The 26246-nt window shown below is 39.0% G+C and overlaps 1 protein-coding gene across 7 annotated transcripts in view; it reads left to right on the forward strand.

The window, feature by feature from the left end:
* ATF7IP (activating transcription factor 7 interacting protein) overlaps positions 1–25731 on the forward strand; it is a 79619-nt gene extending 53888 nt beyond the window's left edge. For 5 of the 7 annotated variants that reach the window (XM_060279748.1, XM_060279744.1, XM_060279745.1 and 2 more), the window contains exons 3-15: positions 1860–1940; positions 4612–4757; positions 6079–6216; positions 7563–7628; positions 9321–9394; positions 10272–10360; positions 12981–13631; positions 13828–13913; positions 14442–14508; positions 16820–16975; positions 19291–19473; positions 19866–19978; positions 21044–25731. In XM_060279748.1, coding sequence (XP_060135731.1) covers positions 1860–1940; positions 4612–4757; positions 6079–6216; positions 7563–7628; positions 9321–9394; positions 10272–10360; positions 12981–13631; positions 13828–13913; positions 14442–14508; positions 16820–16975; positions 19291–19473; positions 19866–19978; positions 21044–21460 — 2267 coding nt within the window. In that variant the 3' untranslated portion in view covers positions 21461–25731. The remainder of the gene's footprint in view (positions 1–1859; positions 1941–4611; positions 4758–6078; positions 6217–7562; positions 7629–9320; positions 9395–10271; positions 10361–12980; positions 13632–13827; positions 13914–14441; positions 14509–16819; positions 16976–19290; positions 19474–19865; positions 19979–21043) is intronic. The other 2 variants (XR_009558275.1, XM_035127641.2) reach the window with 2 other exon arrangements.
* The last annotated feature ends 515 nt before the right edge of the window (positions 25732–26246 follow it).

A 26246-nucleotide genomic window follows, 5' to 3' on the forward strand; every position in this document is an offset into this window, starting at 1 on the left:
AAGGGTACTATTCTATCCCTAATGCTATTTAATATCTATATAGTGCTACTGGGAGTGGTCATTAATATTTTGGGGGGCAAGGTGTTGTTAGTACTCTTAATTCCCTATAACATCTGAATCCAGAAGCCATAACTGTCAAGCAGGCAGGCTTCAAGGTCACATCCGTGACTTGTTACAAAACAGGAAACAGTAGAATAAACCCGTTATGTCCTTTGCTTGTTAAGGCACTCTCCTTTACTCAAGCCTTTACAGTTCGCAATTTTAAAATTTCCAGCACAGCTTGTTTCTAAAAGTCTCTCTCAGGATCAAGAGGGAAACTATTTAGCAACTTTACTAAGTTTCTTTCAAAATTCAGGCAGCTGCAGCAAGCTTGTAGCTCCAGACTGGAAAGCGAAAGTAGAAGGTATCCGTTCTATTGTTATGCAACAATAGAGTCTCACCTCTTGCTGACTGGGTGGTCCGCTTCCGAAGAGAGAGCGGTATTCCACAATAGTCCCAAATCTTCGCATGGATGCATAATCAATAACTCTCCCCCCCCCTTTCCCTGCATAACGGGGGAGATTTTAAAGTTCCTTTCGGGAAGTTTTATAAAGCCCTTAGGTATTTTGGGCTTTGGCAAAACGACCGCTGCTTTCAAATTCATTCAGCGGAAAGGGTCGACCTCTGCCCCCCCCTTCTGTAGCCAAATTAGTCCAAATCTAATTCAGATCTTGGGTACTCACGATTTTTCAAATTTTCTTGTTTCGGAGGAATTGATCGCTAACAACCTCTGGACTTGGAAGCTTCGCACCATGAAGGAAGCGATTAGATCCTCAGCGCCCACGTCTCAGACCCCTCTCACTCTCTACGCTCTGAAAAGAGCTTTCCGGGCAGAGGGGGAGTCGCAACAGGTGCCCGCCGGATCACAAAGTCCCCAAAATGCTCTATTTGGGGTTTTGCTGGGGGTCCGCAGTGCTTTTGCCTTCCCCAACCTTCAAAGCACTGGAGTTTCTTTCAACAAAAGAACTCCCATCTGAATGGCTGTGCAATCAACCGGAAGTCTCAATAAATTTCATAAATCTCTGTCACTTCTTTGTTTTAAGTGATACTTTGGGTTTTATCCTTTTCTAAATACTGCAATAAACCTACAACTGGAATCCCATCTTGCTGAAACAAAGTTTTTAGGAAGAGACCTGAAACTTGAGAAAATAAATGTGGCAATAACATTAGTGCTTAGCAGTGAGTGATTGCATATTGATTAAATAGTAGAATGAGGTGATTTACTTGCTCGAGGAGTAATACTAAGATATTACTGGTTGATGTAACTGTGGGATGAAAGCATCCAGAATGTTAACTAAAGGGTTGCTGTTCTCAAGGACTGTAGAACTCCGTGATGTCATATGCCTGAGACAGTTATGGCAGTTAGTAACGGTATTTTGTGTGAGAGCAGCTGAACTTCTGTGCTGCTGTCCGCCTCGGAGTTAGTCTGCTATAGTTTTGTCTTAGATACAGATCTATGTAATATGTATTGGTAACATAAGTTACACCTGCCTGCCTTGTATATTTAACAAGTGCGAGTACAAGGAGTAAAAGTTACTTACCGTACTTTAAACTTTAAAAGAGAGTGTCTATAGTTTTTATAGGAGGGGAAAGGGTGAAATGGTCCAGGCTTTCTTCTGTATAACTCTGTAAAGTCTAATTCCCACAGTAACTAATTAATGGTGTTTGGGTTTTTTAAAACTAAAATTTCAGGTTATTTTTGTGTGTGTTTAGCTGTACATATAGGAAACTAACTTACATAACTAGCTGTGAATATCTTTTTCAACACATAACTGGTGAGGCTTTGTTCAATAAGGTAAAGTGGTTTATCTTTCTCGCAGAAGGCAAAGATGATGAAAAAGAACTGGAAAAAGTAGAAGAAAAGGAGCATGACAAGGAGGAAGAGAGACCACCAGAAAAAGGTATGTATGGCAAAGATGAGAAATAGTTTTGCTTCAAGGAATTGAATTGCTGCATTCCTGTATTCAGACACTGTGTCTTCACTGTATCTGTAATACAGTATCTTCACTAAAATGTTGGCATATATTCCAACCGTCTTAACAGGAGCGCTTATCTCCAGCCATCTTGAAACAGGAGCTTTGTAGTGCTGTTCATGCTTTGTTTTCCCCATCTAGCCATGCTTTGCTATGTATTATAGTACTAGAATGTTCAGGGCTATATAGCAGATGAGCATATGAGAATGGCTAAAAGGTGTAATCTTTTTTGTTCCTTCTTCCTGAAACCATCCCCATATGGTGAAGGGGAGCAGAGTTTTTACCCTTGTGATATATTTCCCCACCCTTATATTCCGCAAATCGTTAAAAGAGAATGGAGCAGCCCGTCTCATTTTCTCTTCTTTTAAAAAGGGGTTTATTTTTCATTTTCAGGTTTACAAACAAAAAGAAAGCAATTAAGATATAATCAATAAATCCCCTTTGACTTCCCTCCCCGCTTTTATGGATCCTAATGCCAACGCTTTTCTCCTGCATCTCCTCTGTTACTCCAGTTTTATCCATACATCAACTTTTACATACAAGCAGTGCTTTTTCTCTGGGGGGACGTGGGGGGACGCATACTTCTTAAACATTTTGTGAATCTTTGTACTTTAGTCCATTTACTGTATTTATTTCCCCCGATTTTAACTATAAAATGGTGATTTTCCTGAGTCAAAATGAGAGTACCTCTAAACATTTTTTAAAGAAAAAAAGCACTGCCTACAAGTATTATATCAATCCTACTAATGATTTTAATTGTTCACAATATTTTTTCAGCTACATTATGTACTTTCCCATTCCTTATTAAAATTCAAATCTTCCTGGTACCTAATTCTTCCGATCAGTTTTGCCATTTCAGTGTAGTGGTCCATCAGTTTTTTCTGCCATTCTTCCTTGGTGCAGGGACTGTGTTTTCTTTCCATCTCTGAGCTAACAAAATCTGGGCAGCTGTAGTAGCATACATAAATAGTACCTTCTGGTCATTTGGAATCTCTGCACCTAAAACTCCTAAAAGAAAAACTTGTTGTTTCTTAGAAAACGTTATATTTAACTTTTTTTTCTTCAACTCATTGTATATCATCTCCCAAAATGCTTTTACTACTTTTCACATCCACCACATATAATAAAAGGTGCCCTCTACATTTCCAGCATGCATTTGATCTTGATTTATACATTTTGGCTAATTTGCTAGGGGTTAAATATCAACAATACATCATTTTCATATAATTTTCTTTCAAGGTGCAGTGGTACCTCGGTTGTCAAACATAATCAGTTCCAGAAGACAGTTTTCTGAAACATTCGACAAGTAGTTGGATGTTATAACCAAAATCTATTGCCCAGTGTATCATCACTGATTTGATCTGTTCATCTTTCGTATCCATTCCAATAATAGTTTATACATTTTAGAAAGTAATTTAGTCTTATTTTCTAACAGCTCCCTTTCAAATTTAGAGGTTTCATCTTCTCATTTTCTCCTCAATTTTTCTTCTCCTTTGTCATTTGACACCTCAATATTCCATATGGCCTGGAAGATCATGATTCCTAGTCATACTGTTTTGTTTCTGTTTAATTTATTTCCCTATTAGCTTAGACTTTTATATACTGATGCATACTAAAGGAGTCCCCATCAGTCTGTATAAAATAGTATCTTCTTTTTGGGGTGGCCCAGTTCCGCTTCCAATTTGATAGGTGCTCAATCACCTGTTTGTTATTAGAATGATGTGTGCTAACACTTGCCTGGAAATTACTATAATCTTACAAAATAGAATGCAAAGATTCTTGCCAGTTCTCAGCATCTCTACTCTTTATGCATATGAGTGAAGAAACTACCAATTCTTTTAATCTTAAAATAGTTATACCCCATCTGTTAACAAAGTTCTCCAAGTGGCTTTCAATGTATTTAAAATACAATCAAACCAGATGTTAAAGTCAATCTCTGGACAGGACTTTCTCACCCCAACTGCTGCTGATGTGTCTTGCATGTGTTGTTGGGACAAGAGTAGCTGGGAGGCAAATGTGTTTCAAGGCCTCCCTCTAGTTCTCAGACATATCAACTGCCACTTTGCTACAGAATCTCTGGGCTACAACAGACCTCAGAACACTGAATTCAAGTCCTCATATGTGACATAGTGATTGGCAGTAATTGATGAGATGGGACCACTGAGTCAACAATGCAGTAAAATAAGTGAAAGCTGTTATGCCATATATTTTGTATTCCTTTTTAAACTGATAACAACAACAGCAATTCTATAATTTATACCTCGCCCATCTGGCTGGGTTTCCCCAGCCACTCTGGGCAGCTTGCAGCATATCTAAAAACATAATAAAAACATCAATTATTAAAAACCTCCTGATACAGGAATCCCTTCAGATGTTTTCTATAAAAGTTGTGTAATTATTTTATCTCCTTGACATCTGAAGGAAGGGTGTCCATAGGGAGGGCACCACTACTGAGAAGGCCCTCCACCTGGTTTCCTGTAACTTTGCTTCTTGCAGTGAGAGAACCAGATGAATCTTTATGTTTTAAGTTATTTGTCTTGAATGAATAATATTTTAGTGGTCAGTAGAGTTCCTTGAAGAGTATGTTGTATCCTTCTAGGTGAGGCATCAAGAAGAAAGCGTTCCAAATCAGAGGATATGGATAATGTCCATTCTAAACGCCGTCGACATATGGGTGAAGAATATGAAGCAGAATTTGAAGTAAAAATTACAGCCAGAGGAGATATCAATCAGAAACTAGAAAAGGTAGAGTTGATTCCCTCTTATCTTGCACACATTTGGCCTTTTAATTTCAAACACTTCTTTTCCAGCAGCATCCAACTTGCAAACATTTTGTCTTGAAGATCAGAATATTTGTGTTATGGTGAATTGAGTGAAAGGAAACTATTGTATTGTATTGTTATTATGTTCCCATTGATCCTGTCAGATAGAAATATTTAATACTAGGGTAGCCCAATATTTCATATTGAGTTTGGCAACAGTCAAACCATGAAATATATTCTTCCTCTTAAGCTACTTTTATCTGTGTGAACACAGAGTAGACCATGGACCACTGGCCAGTTTCTGGCTGACTGCCTGTTGGTTGTTGTGAGGGGGGGGATTGGCAAAGAATGTTGGTTTAAGTCTTTGGTTCTAAGAACACCACTGATGTGACTTGTTAATTTACAAATTAAGAGTGTATACTAAACATCTCTTAAAATGGCTTAAGTAGGGTCTTGCTGTATTGTATCAAGACCCTCATGCAATATAATTCTAAACATGTGAGATTAGGAAAGTCTCAGACTAGACTGATAGATAGTATGTATGGCTGATGGTTTAGGAATGATGAGTGTTGTAGTCCATTAACATCTGGAGGGTTCTCTATCCAAGTTGTATGCCACATGTAATGCAGCCCTGTGGATGCTTGTTTATATGCAAATCAGTAAAGGTGATTTGTATAATGCACCCCAAAATAATATAATAATCAAAATAACAATAGAAATGTATAAATACAGTTTCATTGACATTGTGATCAAAACTGGGATAAATATATTCACTTAAATGGCTTGTTGGGAGAGGAAAGTCTTTAGTGGGTGCTGGAAAGACACTGGAAGATGTTGTCTGTATGTAACTTTCTGTGTTATATACAAAAAGCTGCCCTTAAATAAGTTGTAGCTTTTGTGCTCTAAACTATAAGAGGAAATCCCTTTTCAAATGCAAGTGTAGATATAATCAGGATTGTAAAGAACACAGTCTACCAATAAATATGGGACATAGTTGACATTTTAGACACAACAAACTAACAAGTGTGACTTCCTCTAAAACCATTAAGGGTGTGGATCCAAAAAGGAACGCAGAGAATTTGCTTGCAAACATTGAGATCCAAAAAAGATTTTTCATAGACATGTTTAATGAAACTACATGATCAACAAGCAAAAACCTAATTATTGACCTTAAGTTTTGTTTAAATACTAAAATAAAGTTTAATTAGATAACCTTATAAAAAGTTTTGTAATGCTGAGTGACATATGTGCTAATTGTACTGTATATAAAATGTTAATATTAGCATTTTCATGTGTTTTCGTAGGTCATCCAGCGGTTGCTAGAAGAAAAGTTCAATGCACTGCAGTGTGCTGTGTTTGATAAAAATCTAGCAGATCTGAAAACCAGAGTAGATAAGATTGAATGTAGCAAGAGACATAAAACTGTCCTTACCGAATTACAGGTATATATGCAGATCTTTTTAAGACTTTGTGACATTGTTTTTCAAAAAAATATTTTTTCAACATTAAAAAGTAATGCTCCTGTTGGTGTGTGTACTTTTTCCTTCAGATACTTGTACTCTCTTTTTGGTTTTGTGTTTGTTTTATCCTTTGTGACTCTGCCTCAGAGCCAGTTCCCCCACAGGAGTTGTTACCACCATCACCTCCTGGCAAATAGAAGGGGAAGAAATGGAGGCAGTGAGAGATTTTACTTTCTTGGGCTCCTTGATCACTGCAGATGGTGACAGCAGTCACGAAATTAAAAGACGCCTGCTTCTTGGGAGAAAAGCAATGACAAACCTAGACAGCATCTTAAAAAGCAGAGACATCACCTTGCCGACAAAGGTCCGTATAGTTAAAGCTATGGTTTTCCCAGTAGTGATGTATGGAAGTGAGAGCTGGACCATAAAGAAGGCTGATCGCCGAAGAATTGATGCTTTTGAATTATGGTGCTGGAGGAGACTCTTGAGAGTCCCATGGACTGCAAGAAGATCAAACCTATCCATTCTTAAGGAAATCAGCCCTGAGTGCTCACTGGAAGGACAGATCGTGAAGCTGAGGCTCCAGTACTTTGGCCACCTCATGAGAAGAGAAGAATCCTTGGAAAAGACCCTGATGTTGGGAAAGATTGAGGGCACTAGGAGAAGGGGACGACAGAGGACAAGATGGTTGGACAGTGTTCTCAAAGCTACAAACATGAGTTTGACCAAACTGCGGGAGGCAGTGCAAGACAGGAGTGCCTGGCGTGCTATGGTCCATGGGGTCACGAAGAGTCGGACACGACTAAACGACTAAACAACAACAACCAGAGTAGTGCAGAGGGGGGGTGAGTTTGAGGTGGTGCAGATACAATGGTGGAAGCACCAAATTGATTCCACCAGTGCTCCTGCTTTGCCCCACCCACCAGCCTGGTAAGCATCGCTGACACCCTGTGCACTCAGATGCTCCTGATAAATTGGATACTAGTAATAAATAAGAAACCTAGAACATTTTAGGTTGCCAAAATGTGCCTATTGGAGCAAATTTATAGAACCCAATTATGGCAGAAAGTTACTTAGCATTCTAACATCAGTGAAAGTATTAATCACTCTGGTGCTGTATTTGTTCTATGGCTATGAAGATCAGAGAGAACCCATTCTTTACAAATGATAATAATTGCTGGAAATGAGGAATTATATTTATTTTATTTTTATTATTTTGACCTCATTTGTTGATATGACTACCCATCAAAGCAATAATAAATTGAATTAAACTAAAATACTTTTTGAGATCGTATCTGATTTCTCTGTCATCTTTCTCTTTTTTTAAGGCTAAAATTGCAAGATTAACTAGACGTTTTGGAGCAGCCAGAGAGGATTCAAAGAAAAGACAAGAAGTAAGGACAGATATTTTTATGTTTCTGATTACTGTTTAGATCAAAAATTAACTTGGTGGTAATTAAATTGGACTTGGTGATAATCAAATTGGACTATATTGAAACGACATCTCTTTCCTAAAAAGCACTCCTAGAAAAAAATACTAATTGGTTAAGAAATGCATTCTTTGTTGAGGGGAGAGGTATTTGTGCTAAATTAATACATTGAAAATACATTAATTCTCCATTTTGGGGGATGACATGCGCGTGAAGAAATTTTCTCTAAGTAGTAATAAGGCAGAATATATTGAGTTTGGCCTATCAGAACAGAAAATGAAAGCTGGAGTAAGGCTTAGGAACTTGTTAATCAGTGAAAGTCTCAGTGGATGTTTAGTAACTTACCTAGCAAGATAATGTGTGTTCCAGGCCATGGTCTGAATTACCTTGCTAAAGCTAAGCAGGGTTGGGTCTACTCTATACCTAGACAGGCGACTGCCTGGTCATCACATTTACATCACCCTGGATTCCATGACAGAAGGGATCTAAATCTTAGAAAATAAGCATGCATATTTGCTAGTTCATGCATATTTTCTGCTACTTCTCCAAATTAATTGGAGTAAAGGGGCTAAAAATCCATATATTCATATTTGCACGATTGAGAAAAATGTCATAACTTTAAAACTTCATAATTTTACAGTATTAATAATTTAAAAGAAATATTTGTCTACTAATTTAGAGTATACAGGCCATGCTGATATTAGCATTGCAAACTGTGCCACAGAATCTGATGTACTGCAGACGTATTTTATGAAAGCTGGACTTGTAGCAATTGTAGCAAACTATCATGTCATGCAATGCATGAACCATAGCTCACAGTGAGGAACTCAGAAGGCCACAGTTTTCTTTTTGAAATAGGAAGGAGAAATAAAGACTGATAAATTTATTCAGTTTTATGGACTCAAACCCACTTCACTGGTAGATGCATGAAGTGAAATCTTAGTTAGCAGTTATATAGATCAGAAAGCTGGATGGCAGAAGTTGAATCTCAATGAGATGCAAAAATATAGTTTGTGATTGGAATTGCTCTGTTATTTAACACCTGATCTGCTCTGGAGGGGGTTTGGTTGAGATAGCAATGAGATCCCTAGTGCCCCTTCCAAATGGGAAAGCAGAAGTGCCACCAGTGGAAACTCCTGAAATGGGGTACTGAGGGGTAAAGCCAGAACAGGAACTGTGAGATCCTGAACTCTCCTACTGCTGCCATGTGACAGCAAACTGCCCCAGTTTAGGCCTCTTCACTGCACCAACCAGGGCACTTACTCAGCAAACAGGCATTTTACCCTCCCCAAGCACCCCTCCACCCATTTTTTCAGCCTTGTCTGGTGGGAGTAGTGGGACTCTGGATTTGGCAACGAATGATGCTCTGGGAAGCTCTCATACGTGCTTGGGAGGCTCTCACAAGATCTTGGACGGCCTTTGTGTATGTTTAATTTGTGTAATTTCAGTTGGTCAGCCATCAATAACATAAAGCTGCAATTTGCGCAAGTTAAATATATGCAAGTTGTGAGTCAACTGTATAATGAAGTTCTCACAAAACAACTTAATAATTTTGGAGTCATGACAGTAAAAAAGTGCACCTGGTGGATGGAGTGGTCATGTATGCTGTGTGACTTTGAGGACATAGGTCTCACTTTGGTTTGTGTTACTTTTTAGAATCTACAAAACACACCCCATTCCCCAGGAAAGGCAGTGGGTGACACAGGCAGTATCAACAGCGTGGCGTATCGGTAAGCTCTGAGAATATAGCTATTACCCTCATATTGTGGAATATATGTACTTATGTACTTGGAATGACACATTTGCATAAAAATACAATTTATCTTGGCTGATGGACTAGCTTTCCTGTTATATACTAGTCCAGTTCACACATCATATTTAACCATAATTAAAAGCAAAGTTTGGTTTATTGTGAACAAGCTGCATGCTAGTGCACACTGTGCACATGTTGTCGTTCCACTTCTTCCCTGTTGCTGCACATCTGCTGGGAAACAAGCCAGTGTCTGACTTTTCATGACATCCAAATCCAAGATTGTTTCTTTCCAAACAAACCATGAGCATATCTTAAGATCTGTTCTTCTTACTACCCATGGTTTGTTTGAGGGAGACAAACCACAAGTCTAGGTTCATGGCAGGCCAGCAGCACAGGGACAGAGCAAGAAACACTGAACATGCTGCTAGTTCACATTAAACCATAGTTTGTTTTTCACTATGGTATATAATGACAAGTGAAGTGGGTAGTTGTGCCCTGTTCTCTTCTGCTGTTAAAAATATGAATGTTTTTTTATCATTCTCATGCAGTCATCAAAAATTGTATAAAATGAGAGCCAATAATAGTTTCGGTTGTCAATTTTTCAGGAATTCAGCTTAATTATTATTATTATTATTATTATTTATACCCCATCCATCTGACTGGGTTGTCCCAGCCACTCTGGGTGGCTTATTACACTCCTACACATATACGATGGAACCAGTAATACTGTGAGATACTGGTGAATAAATGGATAGAGATAAATTACTTCAAATTTCAAAAATAGCTTTCCCCTGTACTGCTCTTTGCTTCACCTCCAGCACTTGGTACAGCTAACATGAATCTTTATTCCACAGAAATGCCGGAACAGTGAGACAAATGCTGGAGTCCAAGAGAAATGTAGGAGATGCCACATCAAATACTTTACAGTCCCCTGTGAATACAGGTAAAATGTTTTTCACACATCAGATATGTATTTAACCTCTCCCCCCTTTTTTATCTGGGAAAAGTGCCTTAGTATAAATCTTTCAGATGACAGTTATGAGTATCAAAAGCAGCAGCAGATGCTGCTCTCCTTTTTGAACTCAGTGGTGGCACTATATGATGTCTTGCTATAGAAACAACGTCTATTCACTACTACAGATCACCTTTTATTATTCAAGAGCTGTAATAAACACAGAAATGAAAAGTGTTTACCCTTAATTTTTCTGCTTATTGCAGGACACTTCTGCTCTCCTGTGTTCTTTCTCGTCCCCTCCCCTGGCCTCTCCTTTCATAAATCAGTCCTGATATCAATAGTGCATTTAGGGATGCTACCTTCTCATCTGAAATAAATGAAAGAGCTACATGCCATAAGCATTCTGATGACACAGAGCCCCATACTTCAGATTAACTTTATCAGTTGTTCCATGTAGATGTTTCAAAGCAAAGAAGGAAAAAAAGAACTTTGAGAGGAAGAATTCTATTCTAGCACCTCTAACCATAACCACACACCAATTTCCAACCCAGAAAAATACTGTAGTATTGAAAACCACTGGAAAATTCAGGGTTGCACCCCTTACATCTCTCTTCTGGCATCCTCCAAGAAGGATGCATTAAGCTCCATGCTGGCTAAGAGGTTCAGTGTATGCCAACTAGCCCATTAGAAGACAAGGAAGACAAGGATTGCAACTTAAGATTTCTGTTAGAAACTTGTCTGCTCTTGTCTGCATCCTCAGGTGTAATTAAATAGTATTCATCCAAACTACTGCAATAGATGTTTACGTAAGAGCATTTTCCATATCAATTCTGAAATCATATATATATAAAATGTCCAGTAGCACCTTAGAGACCAACTAAATTTGTTCTTGGTATAAACTTTTGTGTGCATGCACACTTCTTCAGATATTCTGAAACCAATAAAATATCTAAGTCAATGCAGGTACTGATGCAACAGACAGCTCTTGCATCAGAAGCTTTGTGATCAGAAGAGCTTTTGAGGGCACAACTATAGATTGAAACACCCAGCCTTTACCAAACCTAGACCCATAGAAAATATTCAAATAGAGTACATATTCAAAGAAAACATTTGACATACACCTCTGTGTCGTAATATATAGAATGCTAGTCTTACTTGGTTTCCAGTGGCTTCCAAGGAATGCTGTTGGCCGACAATGTTTCAAGGCAACCACAGGAACAGGCTTTGCATGCAAGGCTTTGCATGCAAGGAAGGGGAGTGTTACATAAATTTAGGGATTCACAGATGTTGCTGCCAACAATTCAGGGACAGATTTTAATGGTTTGGGGCTTGGAGCCCTCAATCATACAAATCAAATTCAAAGCTGTAAACCTTTGGTCATAAGATCTTTCAAAAAATTCTAAAAGTTGCCAATCAAGGGGGAAACTCATTTCAGTCAAAGCTCTCTAGAGCTAAAACTTTTTTTACTGCTCAGTTTCCACCATTTGCACACAGTTTGCAAAACCTCTGCCTCACTCATTGCAAAGAGGCTTTGTTGCCAAGAGCAGGCAGAAGGAAGTAACATTCATGGGGAACCTTTTTTCCTTCAAAAAATTTAGACTACCATCTGAATTATATCTCTAATTTAGCCATATAGTGGCATAGTATAGAAGTAAAGAAGGAAACACACACAACTTGCTTCATGCTCTCCAGGTGGCAAGGATATGTATCCTTAGGGAAAGGGGTTGACTAATAGTCATTAAAACTTTATTTCTTTGTTTTATTGTTTATTTCCTACAAGTTTCTATCTTCTATTTTATTTACCATGGGCATTTTGAAGTTTGAAAGGGCATGACCCTGGTGAGAAATGACTAATTGGTTATCTATATGTTTCCTGAATCCTGAGATTACTTTTAGGGGAAGAGTCTATTGCAGGCGTCTGCAACCTTTTTCAGCTGTGGGCTGGTCCGCCATCCCTCAGACCATGTGGTGGGCCGGACTATATTTTTTTGGGGGGGTGTGAACAAATTCCTATGCCCCACAAATAACCCAGAGATGCATTTTAAATAAAAGGACACATTCTACTCATGTAAAAGCACACTGATTCCTGGACCGTCCACGGGCTGGATTGAGAAGGCGATTGGGCCGCATCCGGTTCACAGGCCTTAGGTTGCATACCCCTGGTCTATTGTCTATGCAGAACTATGGGGAGTGATAATTAAGTTTGCTGATAATACCAGCTTCCTGTGCTGTTCTTTACATTAAGTATTAAGACGTCAGGATATTTAGAGTGCCTTCCAGGATACATTTTAAGATAAGGTCTTGAACCAACGTTAAAATAGTTAATTGAAGGGTATATTTTATATCAAGCATGGCACTTTACTGGTGCCATGATCTACAGAAGTAAACCACAGAAAAAGGTTCAAATTAGCACACACCATTACAACATGTTTTAAAGTGTGAATTCCAAAGAATGTTCTCTATAATCATGATTTCTGATTCCAGTCCTGTACAGGCTTATTCAGTCCATCTTTACCTCATATATCAAGTTGATATATTCTACTGTATTTATGGAAGTAGTTCAATTGGCACAGATTTTTAAAACAATTATCTTTTTACTATTTTGTAGTGTCTGCTACCACTCTTAGTACTCCACAGACAGCCGTCAGTGGACATCCCAAACCGCAGACTCCTGTCACCTCTGCACCATTGACTTCTGGCTCCTTGTCAACTTCTGTTCTACCTGCGGCCAACACAACAACAGTAGTTGGTACGAGTCAAGTGGCTGGTGGGAGCGCACAGCCAATGTCTGTTTCATTGCAGTCTTTGCCAGTAATACTGCATGTACCTGTTGCAATGTCCTCCCAGCCTCAGATCCTGCAAGGTCATACTGGTACTTTGGTTACTAACCAGCAATCTGGCAACGTGGAATTTATACCTGTACAAAGTCAATCTAATGTTGGTAACATAACCAAAACTCCATTGTCTCTGTCATCGGCTAATTCAGTAAAACCAAGCAGCTCTTCTGTACCCAACTCTAACATTCAGAGGAACTCTCCGGCCAGTGTTGGGTGTTCTATAGGGACAACTCTAGCTGTGCAGGCTGTATCAACAGCACACCCTGTTGCACAAGCCACAAGGACTACTTTGGCTACTGTAAGCACATCAGGGGTGTATACTCCTCCCATCAATAGGAATTCCATACAGATGAAGATACCTCTGTCAGCCTTCAGCAGTACAACTTCTTCTGAAACAAGCACTGCAACAACACCTAGAGTTGGTAAGTTTTATATGTCCACTGCACTTGCACTAGGGTAGAAAACTGCTTTACGGGGGAATATGTTGTTTTTAAAAGAAATCTGAATTTTAAAAGTTCCATATTTAGTACTCAGTTCACCATATATGATTGACAGTTAAGTGTTTGCCATGATTGCTGTTATAGCCAATGAAATGTGATTGTTTCTCGCCTCCTTCAGAGAGTCAGTCATCCAGGTTGCTAGCACCTTCGCTGCCACCAGCAGATGTTTCAGCAAACAAAAAAGCACCTGAGACAGCTGCACAGGTAGGTTGGTTTTTATTTTTCTTTATATGGTTTCAGTTTCTTCCTCATTCAGTAAATCAACTTGGATGATGTTACATTTTTAGCAGATACAGATTCCCCCCCCCCAAAAAAAATGCTAGCAGAAAATTAATGTTACTAAAAAATTTTTGTAAACATGGGTGTGTATCATATTTTTTCCTTCCTTCTTAAAGAACTTGGAGTCCCATAATCTGCCACATAATCTCTCTTCCATTACTCTGCTTTAGATCTATGTGGCCCTCGGTATATGTAGAACAAACTACCTTAGTGATGTCTTTGGAAAAGTAAAGGATTTCCTTAAATTGTCTGCTTATTTCTATAGTTTCAACTGTCAGATAAAACCCTTTAGATTTGTCAAGGCATTTGCTGGAATTTATTGAGCTTGTTTTATGTTTTCTTGTGAAGATTTTAGATTTTATTGCATGCTGCTTTTAACACTTTGTTGGAAAGGGAGCGGAGAAGCAAGCAAACGTATGTAAATAAATAATAATAATAATAAATGTCTTCCAGAGTGGAAAGGCCACAGGCAGTGGAGTAATTGATCTCACACTGGATGATGATGATGGCTCCTCTCAAGGTAAGTCAGAAGATATGCATGAATTATGATGGACTTTGACTAACTGGACATTTCCTTACAGGTAGGTAGCCGTGTTGGTCTGATGTAGTCGAAACATAATAAAAAAATTCCTTCCAGTTTAGGGAAGCTTTTAATGTTTAATAGATTATGGTATTTTAATGTTCTGTTGGATGCTGCCTAGAGTGGCTGGGGAAACCCAGCCAGATGGGCGGGGTATGTATAAATAAATAAATAAATAAATAAATAAATAAATAAATAAATAAATATTATTATTCCAGTAGCACCTTAGAGACCAACTAAGTTTGCTTTTGTGTGCATACACATCTGTTTCAGTGTATCTGAAGAAGTGTGCATGCACATGAAAGCTCATACCAATGACAAACTAGTTGGTCTCTAAGGTGTTACTGGAAGAAATTCTTTTATTTTGTTTGGACATCTGCTTTTTGGAGAATGTTAACTGCCAAAGATGATAAATATTTGCCAAGTCAAAAGATTCCATCAGATGGCACTTGAAGTTTTAAAGTTAAAATATCATCCAGTGTTCTAGGCAGCAATTCTAATGTAGGTATTAGTAATATATTTGTGCAGTGTGTCCTTTCATCATTAAAGTATGTTCAAGTTTTGACAGATATTCTACTGTCCTGTTTGAATGTGTTTTCCATGAGTGCATAGGATTGTTCCCACCATCTGAACTTAGTGTTTAGATATTTGTTCTTATATGTTTCAGTACTTCTATCTTCATGACTTGAGTTAAGCACAATTGCTGCTGAAAACCTGTTTTCATCAATTCTTAAATTAGATGTCCTAATGTTGTGGTTTGTAGCTGATTCTAGCCATAATATTGTGCTAGTCCTTATATTGTCTCTTTGTGCCTAAAGTTAATAAACCCATGATTTATTAGCCATACATTTTGTGAATATATTCATGCTATTCTAGTCCAAGCCAGCTTTGTGCCTCCTACCCTCACTTACAATGGAAAATATCAAACAAGATGCTAACTTTCTCCCCATTTTTATATTGGATGAAATGTACAGACATAGTGGATTCAGGTGTGAGACAGGCATGGTTTGGAGAAAACAGCTTTGCAGGCCACATTTGAACCCCTGGCAGGTCATGTTTGGCCTACAGGCTGGAGGTTTCACACCCCTGGTTTAGAAGATGTAAATAAACAAGAGGACCCTGTAGAGCAGTACCCAATAATCCCTTAAACACATGCATAATTGAGCTATGAGCCTACAGTCATGTACATTTACTCCCATTGAAATGGGCTGGCATAATAATGTTTAATTAAATGTGGAATTTGCTGCCAGTGTATCTTGCTGCATCCTATATTACTCTAAATAAGGCAGTTGACACAATGTCTTGAGGATTTCAGAAATTTCATAGATACTTGACTAGTGTAATATTCTTGAACTGTGGTCATTGCTGCCATTCACAGACATTCTGAAACCTTATAAAATGAAGCTACTACAACTGCTAGCCTTTATTGGCATAAGTTAAAATAGTAAAATCATAAATCATACGAAGTCATCTAAATGTTGTTATTACTATGTTAATAGAATTTGAGTTAGTAAGGGTTGCTCTGAGATGTGATATTTTGTCGAGGAGTCCAGGAATTTGGTGACCACCCCTTCAAATTGTGGGGATCGTCTAATCCTTTTCAGAATACTATGAGAGGCCTGATCTCAGTTATGAGGCTTCAAGATCTTATTTGCTGGGTCACATTGTATAGTCAGGAGGAGTGGTCACTTTCTGTATGGACTCCAATAAGCAAAGATACAGGACCCCTGGACAGTTAAGTACAGTCAAAGGCAACTATAGGGTTGCAGTGCTCATCTCGCTTTCCGGCCAATAGAAGAGAAGTTAACATCAGAATGTAGATTTAGAGAACAGATACAATAATTGACTACACTATGCCCCCTTGATGAGATAAAAGTAAACTTATTGTCACCAGGAAAGTTATTCAGTCCATTTTTATGAGCAGTACAAAACTCCATAAGTTTTAACCCCACTCTGTTAGTTAATCTATCCTTAGAGGAGCAGGGAACAGACAGTGGGGTAGGTATTATATCTATTCCTTCAAAGCCCAGTTTGGTTACAATATTTTGGTTGTTGGCCCCAATTTGAGCATTTAAAATGAAGCTGTGAACTGTACAGGTGAGATCCTTTAATTGATGTTTTTATTTCACGTACAGTGTAAAAACTGAAAGGAGAATCTGTGTTGCAATTGACTGCCACTAAAGCAAAATTTTCAGTAGTTTTTCAGCTGCTTGTTTCTGTTTATAATTGCACAATGATTTTTTTTCCTAAGCAGGTGGCAAGAAGCAGAACCCATCTACACCTGCTTTGAGCCTGTCAACCCAGTCTTTAGCTCGTCCTCTGCAGCCAGTACAGACAAGCCCTCTCCAACAAGCAGGCATGCCAACAACTGGCCTGTCGCAGACAACCATACATGTTCTCCCCACAGGTAAGACTGCATAGCCTAGGCCCTAGGGAAAGGAAATAGTTCAGTATGGAAGGAGAGAGATTCCAGTAAAGTGAATTGCCTCTTGGATGCAGTATTTGCAGCCAGCTATAGAAAATGGTTTTTTTTACACTTAAATGATGCCCAGAGGGGATAATGCAATAAAATATTGTTGTTGTTTTTTAAAATGTGTTTATTAAAAATTTTCAAACACAGAAGACATACAAAAATGCAAAACACAAAAAGAAAATACAAAACAGAAAAAATACAGAATACAAGAAACAAAAATTCTAGCATATCTTGATCGTAACACTTTGGACTCCCTCGACACCCCCCACCTTGGGTCCCTGTTACAATATTATTTAAACAGTATTCATTGTTATTTAACACATCTTAAACATTTGCTCTCTCAATCCTTTATTTCTATATTCAACTATAATTCCAAATTCTATTAATATCACCTTTAATCTCGTATTACAAACCAAATATTTCTAATTTCCCTTTATTCTATTAGAATTTTCCCTTCAGCCTATAAATTTTACTAACAACGATTCCTCCTTCTAATATTAACTCTTATATCATTATATTGTTTCAAACATAATGTATCTCCCCCCCTTCCCCCAGTTCTAGATTATCCAGGAGTTTTCAGCGAAATCCTTATGTCATACCAGTATTGGGCCTTCCATTTCATCCATCCCTACCATCATTTGTATTCTATTAACCCACTCCCACCCTTTCCCATAATTTCCACAAGACAATTTTACCCCACTTCTGCTGTTTCCTTCCCCATCCACCTGTACCTTCCTTTCTAACTTCCCAGAGCATGCCCTGTCCCCCCTCTCTCACTGGGAGGGCAAAAGCCCACCCTGGTTCGTCCTTGAGGTGTTCTTGCGTCCAGTCCTCCTCCTGTTCCACATCTCCCACTTGTGGAGCATTCTGCCATTCTTCCTCCTCCTCCTCTTCAAATTGTACAGCTTCTTCATGCACCATGGAAATGTCCAATGTTGGTAATTCCTCTTTGTCCTCTATATCCAATTTTACAGCTTCATTTCCAGTCCTGTTTTCCATGCATTTTCTCCATTCGCCTCTCTTAATTGTTTATTATATTCACGCAACTGATTGGTATACGAATTCAGTTCCTTTCTAATGTCAAAAAATTCTAAAAGAATCTTTTGCCAAAGCTGGTCTTTTGCGGATGTTGAGTCTAGAGCCATCTTATCTATTCCAGTCTCATCTCATGGGAAAACAGCAAGTTGCACCACAGGGGATAGTGGCAGTCTTATTCCAAAACATTGTACTCCATTTTGTTACCCAGTCTGGGCATCTTTTCCTTTTAATTTCTTTCAGCCATACCCCCACTTCTTCTTTTTAGCAATTCCACAACACAAAGTCCAATCGCTGATCCCTCCAGGGACCTAGATCTGGATCTCGGGGGGGGGGGGTGTTTTAAGTCCAATTAGATACTTCATTTCACCTTCCCGGCAAGGGATCAGGTTACTGTATCACAGTCTCTCAATTGGAAGAGGTCGGCTCCCTTTTTTAAGCCTCTTCTGTGGCCAATTCTATCAGATCTTAGACTTTTAGGATTCTTTTACTCACGGTTTCCCAATTTTGATTTCTTTCGCTGTGGGAGAATCCACCGCTCTCTGCCGCCAGCACGAAGCTTCGCTGCCGCGAGGGTGACAGTGACACTCAAAATGGCCCCTTCGACTACCACCCCACTCTAACCGGGGCTCTTAACTGAGCTTGCTGGAGAGTAGGGGAGTCAGAATTAGGGCGCTGCTGAGCACTTCGTCCCCATAAAGCACAATATGGGGTAGCTGCGTCGCTTTCGCGGCTTCTCCCGCTCGCGGTGCCGGGTTGCCTCAGAGCTCGAGGCAAACCCCGCCGGACGGCGCTGGCAGTAGACCGGAAGCCCTAATGCAATAAAATATTGTTGACCTGGAGGGAACTACTATGAGAATGCCTAGTTAGCTCTGAAGAGCTTCCATCCATTAATCACCAAAGGGATGGTGAACTTACAGACTGAGGTTTAGAAAATTTTAGGGAAGAAATACATTTGTGTGTATGCACCAGACTGATCCATGTTCTGAAGAATCCAGTTGGGTTTTTATAAAAAAAAATTTTTTACTGTAGTTATTCAGTAATTTTGAAAGTTATCTTTTTAATCTTTTCTTTATTCAGTAAATCACATTACTAAAATTTAGGTGTCAATGAACTATGAGAAATTGCTTGATTTGTATGCTTTGATTTTATGCAGCATATGCTTTCTAGTCTGAGAACATTTTATATTCTTTTTATTACAATTTTGCTTCTAGCCCAGACAACTGTGAATGTAACCCATCGTCCAGTGACTCAGACTCCTGCCAGGCTCCCAATACCAAGAGCCCCTGCTAACCATCAAGTTGTCTATACTCTTCCTACATCATCAGGACAGAATCCTGTGCGAACCACAGTCATGCAGAGCCCTAGTTTAAGGCAGGTCAACCCACAAAACTCTGGTAAGCTCATCCGTCAGAGAAAGGTTTATATTTTAGCAGATGTGCAGCTGTACCTTGGTTCAAAAGGAGATGCCAATTTTGTTATAATTAGACAAATATATTGCAACAGAAAGCTTGCCCAGGAAACAAGGTGCAAACATACGTATTCAAAGCATTTGGAGATTGGACTTTGGGGTGTATGTGATATTTGACTGTGTTTTTTATAACGTCCTATGTACATGTAAAAGAAAGTATAGTTATGGCAAGCTTTAATAATATCTTCTTGTGTCTGCCAAATATGTTTTGTGATGGTTTGCAGTGTTAAGCAAATAAATGAGCTAAATTCATCACAATGTATCATTATATTTTTAACTTCTTTAACATATTGTGCCTTTCCCTTGGTATCGCTCTAGGTGTGACAGTACGAATGCCTCAGACAACTGCGTATGTTGTAAACAATGGGCTAACCTTGGGATCTGGAGGACCTCAACTCACAGTTCACCATCGGCCAATTCAAGTGCATTCAGTAAGTACCCGTGTCTAGTTGTTGAGATGAATGTTTGGAGAAGGGTTTATCTCCCATGTCATATATGCTATTGTTTGTTAGCAGTATCTGTTAGCAATTTGGGACTGGCACAACTGGACAGTGCCGACTTTAAATGGTCGTTCATTCATTTAAAATTACCCTACCTTTCTCAAAAGAGTTCTAGGTTGGAAACTATTATAAAACAATAAAAAACAAATTTAAAAAGAAAGGCTGTATACTCCATTTGCGTGAAACCACACACTAGGAATACTGTGTACATTTCTGGTTCATGTATCCAAAAAAGGATACTGTAAAGCTTGAAGTAGCACAGAAAGGGGCAACCGTAGTAATTGGTAGCTGGAGCAACTCCCTAATGAGGAAAGATTACAACTTTGGAGGCTATGTCATTTAGCGGGGAAAGGTAAGTATGGGGGGGGGATAATAAAAGGGTATTAAAATTCTACCCTTTTGTATGTGTGGAGAAAATGAATAGAGAAAAACTTTTCTCCCTCTCTTCTAATACTAGAAATGAGGTCATCTAGTGCAGCTGCGTGCGGGCAGATTCAGGGTGGACAAAATAGTGTTTCTTCACACAATACATTTAATACATTTAATCCCCACAAGGTGTAATATAGAATGTATACTGATAGTCCCCATTGCATATTTGTCAGCTCTTCATTCTGAAGTGACTCCACACACTGCAGCAGACTAATTTGGTTACTTTAATGGACACATCATTTGCAGCTCCTTCTAGCATTTTTTTAGAATGATAAATTTTAGAGGAGTTGGGAGCCATAATGAAGCTTTTAGAGGGGCTGGATGTGGGTAAAGGGTTAGCTACTCCCACTTTGAAGAATAGGCCACTATAAATAGGTTTTGGCCTTTACTCCTTTTGACTTCTCCACTTTGAAACACAGGAGTGTTTAGGCTTGTTAGTTTTAAACGTAATCTTGCGTTTGCTGAGAATTGGTCTTGGAAATGCTTGGATGGTAATGTATGTATTTTGACAATAGGATGAGACAGTCTCCTCTGCCATCCTCATTGTGCCTCTTCATTATTCCTCAGGAGCCACTGCGGCTTGTGCACCCAGCCCCACTGCCAGAGGCCCCACAGCCATCACGCTTGCCTCCTGAAGCTGCCAACACCTCTCTGCCTCAGAAGCCACACCTGAAGCTAGCACGTGTACAAAGTCAGAATGGCATAGTGCTATCCTGGAGTGTTTTGGAAGTGGACCGGAGCTGTGCCAGTGTGGATAGCTACCATCTGTATGCATACCATGAGGACCCCAGTGCTACTGTGCACTCTCAGTGGAAAAAGATAGGGGAAGTAAAGGCCCTCCCCCTGCCTATGGCATGCACACTTACACAGTTTGTGCCTGGAAGCAAATACTACTTTGCAGTTCGTGCTAAAGACATCTATGGACGCTTTGGACCCTTCTGTGATCCCCAGTCAACAGATGTGATTGCTTCTCAAAGCAGTTAAAACTTCAGACTCTGAAGGCTTCTATTCTTGCCCCACAATTGTGGCTTACTCTGGTTTTGGGTTTATTCTCATGCATGAAACTCACTGTAAAAAAATCCCCCCTGCAGGATTGTTTTGGACAGCAATCTCATACACTACACAAACTCCATAACCAAAACCAAAATAAATTCCTAGCCTGCAGTGGGAGAACCTGTATTTCTGATAAGCTCTTGAAGTACGAAGTCCTCTCTCCTTCCCTCAAAGCTGCTCTGCCTGTTAAGGCGTAAGACAGTGACCCCTGGGAATTTGGCTTCCAGCTGATGTAGGCTGAAGAGGAGTGTCATGCACAGGCCAAAGGGCAGGAGGAGTGATCAAGGGTCAGGTTAGGAGGGAAGTCAGGATTCAGGGTCTTACTTTATTTTGTTTTGGAACAGTGACTAGTCTTACAAGGCACAGCCTGCTTTCTAGAAGGCAAAAGACCTTGTATGTGGCCAGTGCTTGAGAAATGTAGGTGTATCTGCTTATTTGAGGGGTGGAGGATTAAGCAGCCCTCTGGCTGGTTTGCAGAATACTTGCCACCAAAACCAGGGAGCATTCTGAAGCCAGTCTAGAAAACAGATTTATAGAAAACTTCAATTTCATTTCCAGTAGTTTCCTGATCCTCATCTCTATGTCCTCTTTTTTTAAAAAAAAATTATTTGTGCCTTAAACCAATAATTTCAAAAGTAAATGTAGTCACACATCATGTGCGCACTTTCTTCTTTTGCTATTTCGTTTTTTCTTCTTAGCCCCAGAATGTCATAACCTTCTCTTATAGATTCCTCAAAAGTGTAGCACACAAAACCTTCCTGAGTTAATTCCCACTTGAGATCACTCAGGCCATCATTTAACCTGCTAGTTCTGACTGGTCTATGAAGTTGGGTCATGCAGACAGTATTTGACAATTCTCCTTGGGAAGTTGGTGTGCCCTGTGGATTGGCCAAAGGAGATGTGGGCAGCCTAAGACACTTCATTCTCCTCACATACAAGAACACTTTGGTTGCTAAGCTAAGCCAATCTGATAAGGTTGCTTAAAAGAAAACAACTCAATCTTCTAATAGAACCTTTCATTCTTTCAATGGCTGAGCCAGCACAATATACAGTACCTCCACATCCTTGCATCCCAACAAGAGTTAGTGCTCACCACGAACACTTGAACCACACCTGACAGATGTTGAAGAAAGTTTCACTATGCCGTCTTCCAGAGAAAGCAGCACATCTATTGTCTTCCTGGTATATCAGCTCCAGTTGGGAAGTGGGAGGCAGCTGTTCCCACTCCATTGACTGACCAGGGTCCAGCAGTTTCCTTAACTTGTTACTTCAAATCTGAAATTTAAGGTTTGTAAGAGGATGGTCTAAAGTTTGTTGATGCTGTGTGTTTTGGAAAGACAGGGTCTTAATTCTCTTATGTGAGAACACCAAGTAAATTTCCTTGCATTTTTTATATGGTACGCCTTATGTCCTCCGAGTTATATTCGTTTTGAGTGACATGAAAGCGTTTCTTGTAAATTTCTGGCTTATCTATCTGATGACTAAAGTCAAGAACTATCTTAGAGCTAGTATATGGAATACTTCACCCTAAAGCAAACAGCTGGCATTTCAACGCTTTGTCTCACTTGCCTAACAGTGATGCAATCACCTACAAAAATGATATTTTTTCCTCTCAGTTTCAGGTATTTTAGGGCCACCTCTAATTTTAATAAGTATAACGTTGGGCGGAATCAACTCCCATTGGAAGTATACCAAAAATCAAGGGAGAATTTCATTACAAAAATAGATGTAATGGGGAAGGGGCTTACCACTCTGCTGTTGACTCAACAGTATCTGTTATGTGTAGCCAAAGATGTAGTTTATTATCTGCACTGGGTCCTTAGCGCTGGAGAAGTTCCTCCTCACTTTTTTATTGAACTTGGGAAATAAAGTTAAGCCTGGGTGCAACTTTAAGAGAAATGTGTTTTGTAGGGCTTGTAACACTGGAGGAAGCTGGGACACATTTTAAACAACAATTATTCAAGACCCTGCTACTAGAAAGGGTGAAAAAACCTGGATGAACATTCCCTAAATATATGCAGGAGAAAAATGTGAACCCTGGTCTGAGAAAAGTACATCTGCATACTTTGTACCTCTTGCCCCTTGTTATGGAGATACACCAGATGATTAGCTAAGATTTTACTGTTGCTTACTCTTCTTTCTCTAGGACTAGATAGTGTTCCATTATCAATCAGATATAATGTGTAATGTGTACTAATTACAGCTTCTGTTAAGTTGGATCTAAGATCCATACCTTGGGACTTTGTCTTCAGATCTGTGAATAGAAAATGGCAGTGAGGCTATTGTGGGGGTGGGACTTGCACTTTCTCAAGCAGAATTGATCTGGTCAGGCAAATTATGTAGGCCACTGCAGAGGGAAAGGCAGAAACAGGCTTGAATTGGGTTAGTTGTCAACAAGAGCTCGTAATTAGTGACTTTTTTGGCCTTGTATCTGGTGCTGTATTTCTTTTTGCTTTTGCCCCAAAGAAACGAGAGTTTACAATTCTTTATAACAGACATTGGAAAATAATCTTTCCTTTTTATCAAAGTATTATAAGCTAAACTGGATTGCACAAATACCAAGCTGCAGAGTCATTGGAATTTTACTACTCTGTGCTTATTGAGAAACTGTTCCGCTCAGCACTCTCTCTGTGTGTTATGGATTAGGCAAACCCAAAGTTCTTAAAGAAAAGAAAGGGGTCAGGGAGGGATTTCAGTGTCCACACTTTACTGTGTCAGTATTTCTCCCAACGCACCCACCATGTTTTCCTTACTGCAGTATATGGCTGGCCCATGCTTGAAAATTCTGTTTTCTACTTCTATTTAAATGTGATACTAAAGTATGTCTCCATCTGTATTTCTGCTGTTTTCTCTTCTTTGCCTTTAATACTTGAGAATCCATGTTCTAGTTAGTAACAAGTTCCATGTCTTAGGAAAGGACAAGTGAAATGTTTTCACTGTTTAAAAATGAGAAAGTGATGTGACTATTGCTGCTAAATTATTGTGAGTCCCTTAGGTTAACTTGTTTGTTTGTGTCTCCCATTTTATTTCTCAGATTACAGCTAGAAGGCCTTTTCAGGAAGACCTCAGTGGCTAGGAGACGGGAGACTTGGAAGGGGTGGGATGTACAGCATACATTTTCTGTACTTGTCACTTAATGGGGAAAGGTGGAATGCTCAAGCTGGTTGGCAAGTGTTCTCTGAACATAAGAAGAAGTTTGTGCTTCAGGGATTGCTGAAGCACTAAGATTAGCTCTGGGCTGCATTTTCAGCATGATTACAGTGCTACTTAAGGTACATTTTGCACAAAAGGGATTCATAAGAAATAGTGGCAAAGCTATTGCTGTATGGGATATTGCTGGGATTACAATGCAAGTTGTGCTGCAATAAATCACATTGGTTCACCTTTTCATTTAAAGCTCTTTGTTGAATATTAAGTGGTCTGTGATCTGAGAACCCATGTTACGTGTAAGGTCAGCCTATAAGTTCCTTGTTCCCTCAAATTGCCACATTACAGTATTAAGTAGGAGAACTACGATTACAGTACACAAAAGTAGATGGAACCCCTTTAGTATTTTTATTCAGTCAACAGCAAAAAATACCTAGATTTTTTTGAAAATGAAAGCTTGATATATTGAAAATACTGCTTTCTTTTAGTGTGTTTCGGCACACAGTGTTTTGTTAACACAGAGGAAGGTCTTTTAGTATTGCCAAAAACAAGTGATCCCATCCTTCTTGAAACCAGTTTTATGTCGAGAGGTGAATGTAGACAGGAGTACAAATTAAAATGTGATATTTTATCATTGAATATAATCAATATTTTATAACACATGGTTTCTCACATTATTGTGCTGGCTTTCCCTGTTTGAAATATATTTTAAGTGCTGTCTAAGTTAAAGTTCTATCTGTAAATAAAGTAATTGGGCAGCCAAAACCTTGAGGTACTTGTTGGACTTCAGTAACTTATCAGCCACTGGCAAATAAACTCCTACAAAACTCCTTATAGAAACTTGCACTCTTTTCCCCTTTTTCCTTCTACAGAAGAACATGTAAATAAAGATAATGTAGGACGTACCAAAAAGTCCATTTTAAGCAGGGCAATGGCAAGTTCTCCCAGACTTTTGTATGCATTGTAGATTAGTGTCTGTATACGTGTTAATTGTAGTGGGGTTTTGTCTGACAAGCCTGAGATTTATACTTTGAAATAAACTACTGGGTTTTTAACCTTCTGCGTCTTGTGTGGTTGGTTCCCGTCATCAAGACAGTACTGGGTTGTTTTTAAAAAGCTGACCACGTTCCTTCTTATGACAAACGTGACCTGTGTTCAAGGCTCTCCACTCCTTTTTTTCTTGAATATTTTATTTAAGGGCACATATTGCACTGGGTGCTCTGATACAATTATGTGTTAACTAAAAAGCTAAATATATTGAATTTATTTTTAATAGTCAAATGCGAAATGTTATATCTAGCAATGATGCAAATAAAAATGTAGGGAGGCAGACACAAAAATGTGTTAAACTTTTTTTGAATACCTCTCTATTTAAAAATATTTACTTGGCAGTTTTTTTGTACATGCTTACCTGTTCAAACATCTATTTGGTTCTTTTAAATGTTTTAACAAGCTAGTGTGTTGTTTTTTCACTTAAAAAAAATACCCTGCAACAGTGAGGAATGTCTTGTCTTCACAACTGATACAAGGGCCAGCTAATCACAGTGTTGAAATGTAGCTTCTGCTGCAA

This window comes from Zootoca vivipara, chromosome 10, assembly GCF_963506605.1.
Source record: "Zootoca vivipara chromosome 10, rZooViv1.1, whole genome shotgun sequence".
Classification (NCBI taxonomy): domain Eukaryota; kingdom Metazoa; phylum Chordata; class Lepidosauria; order Squamata; family Lacertidae; genus Zootoca; species Zootoca vivipara.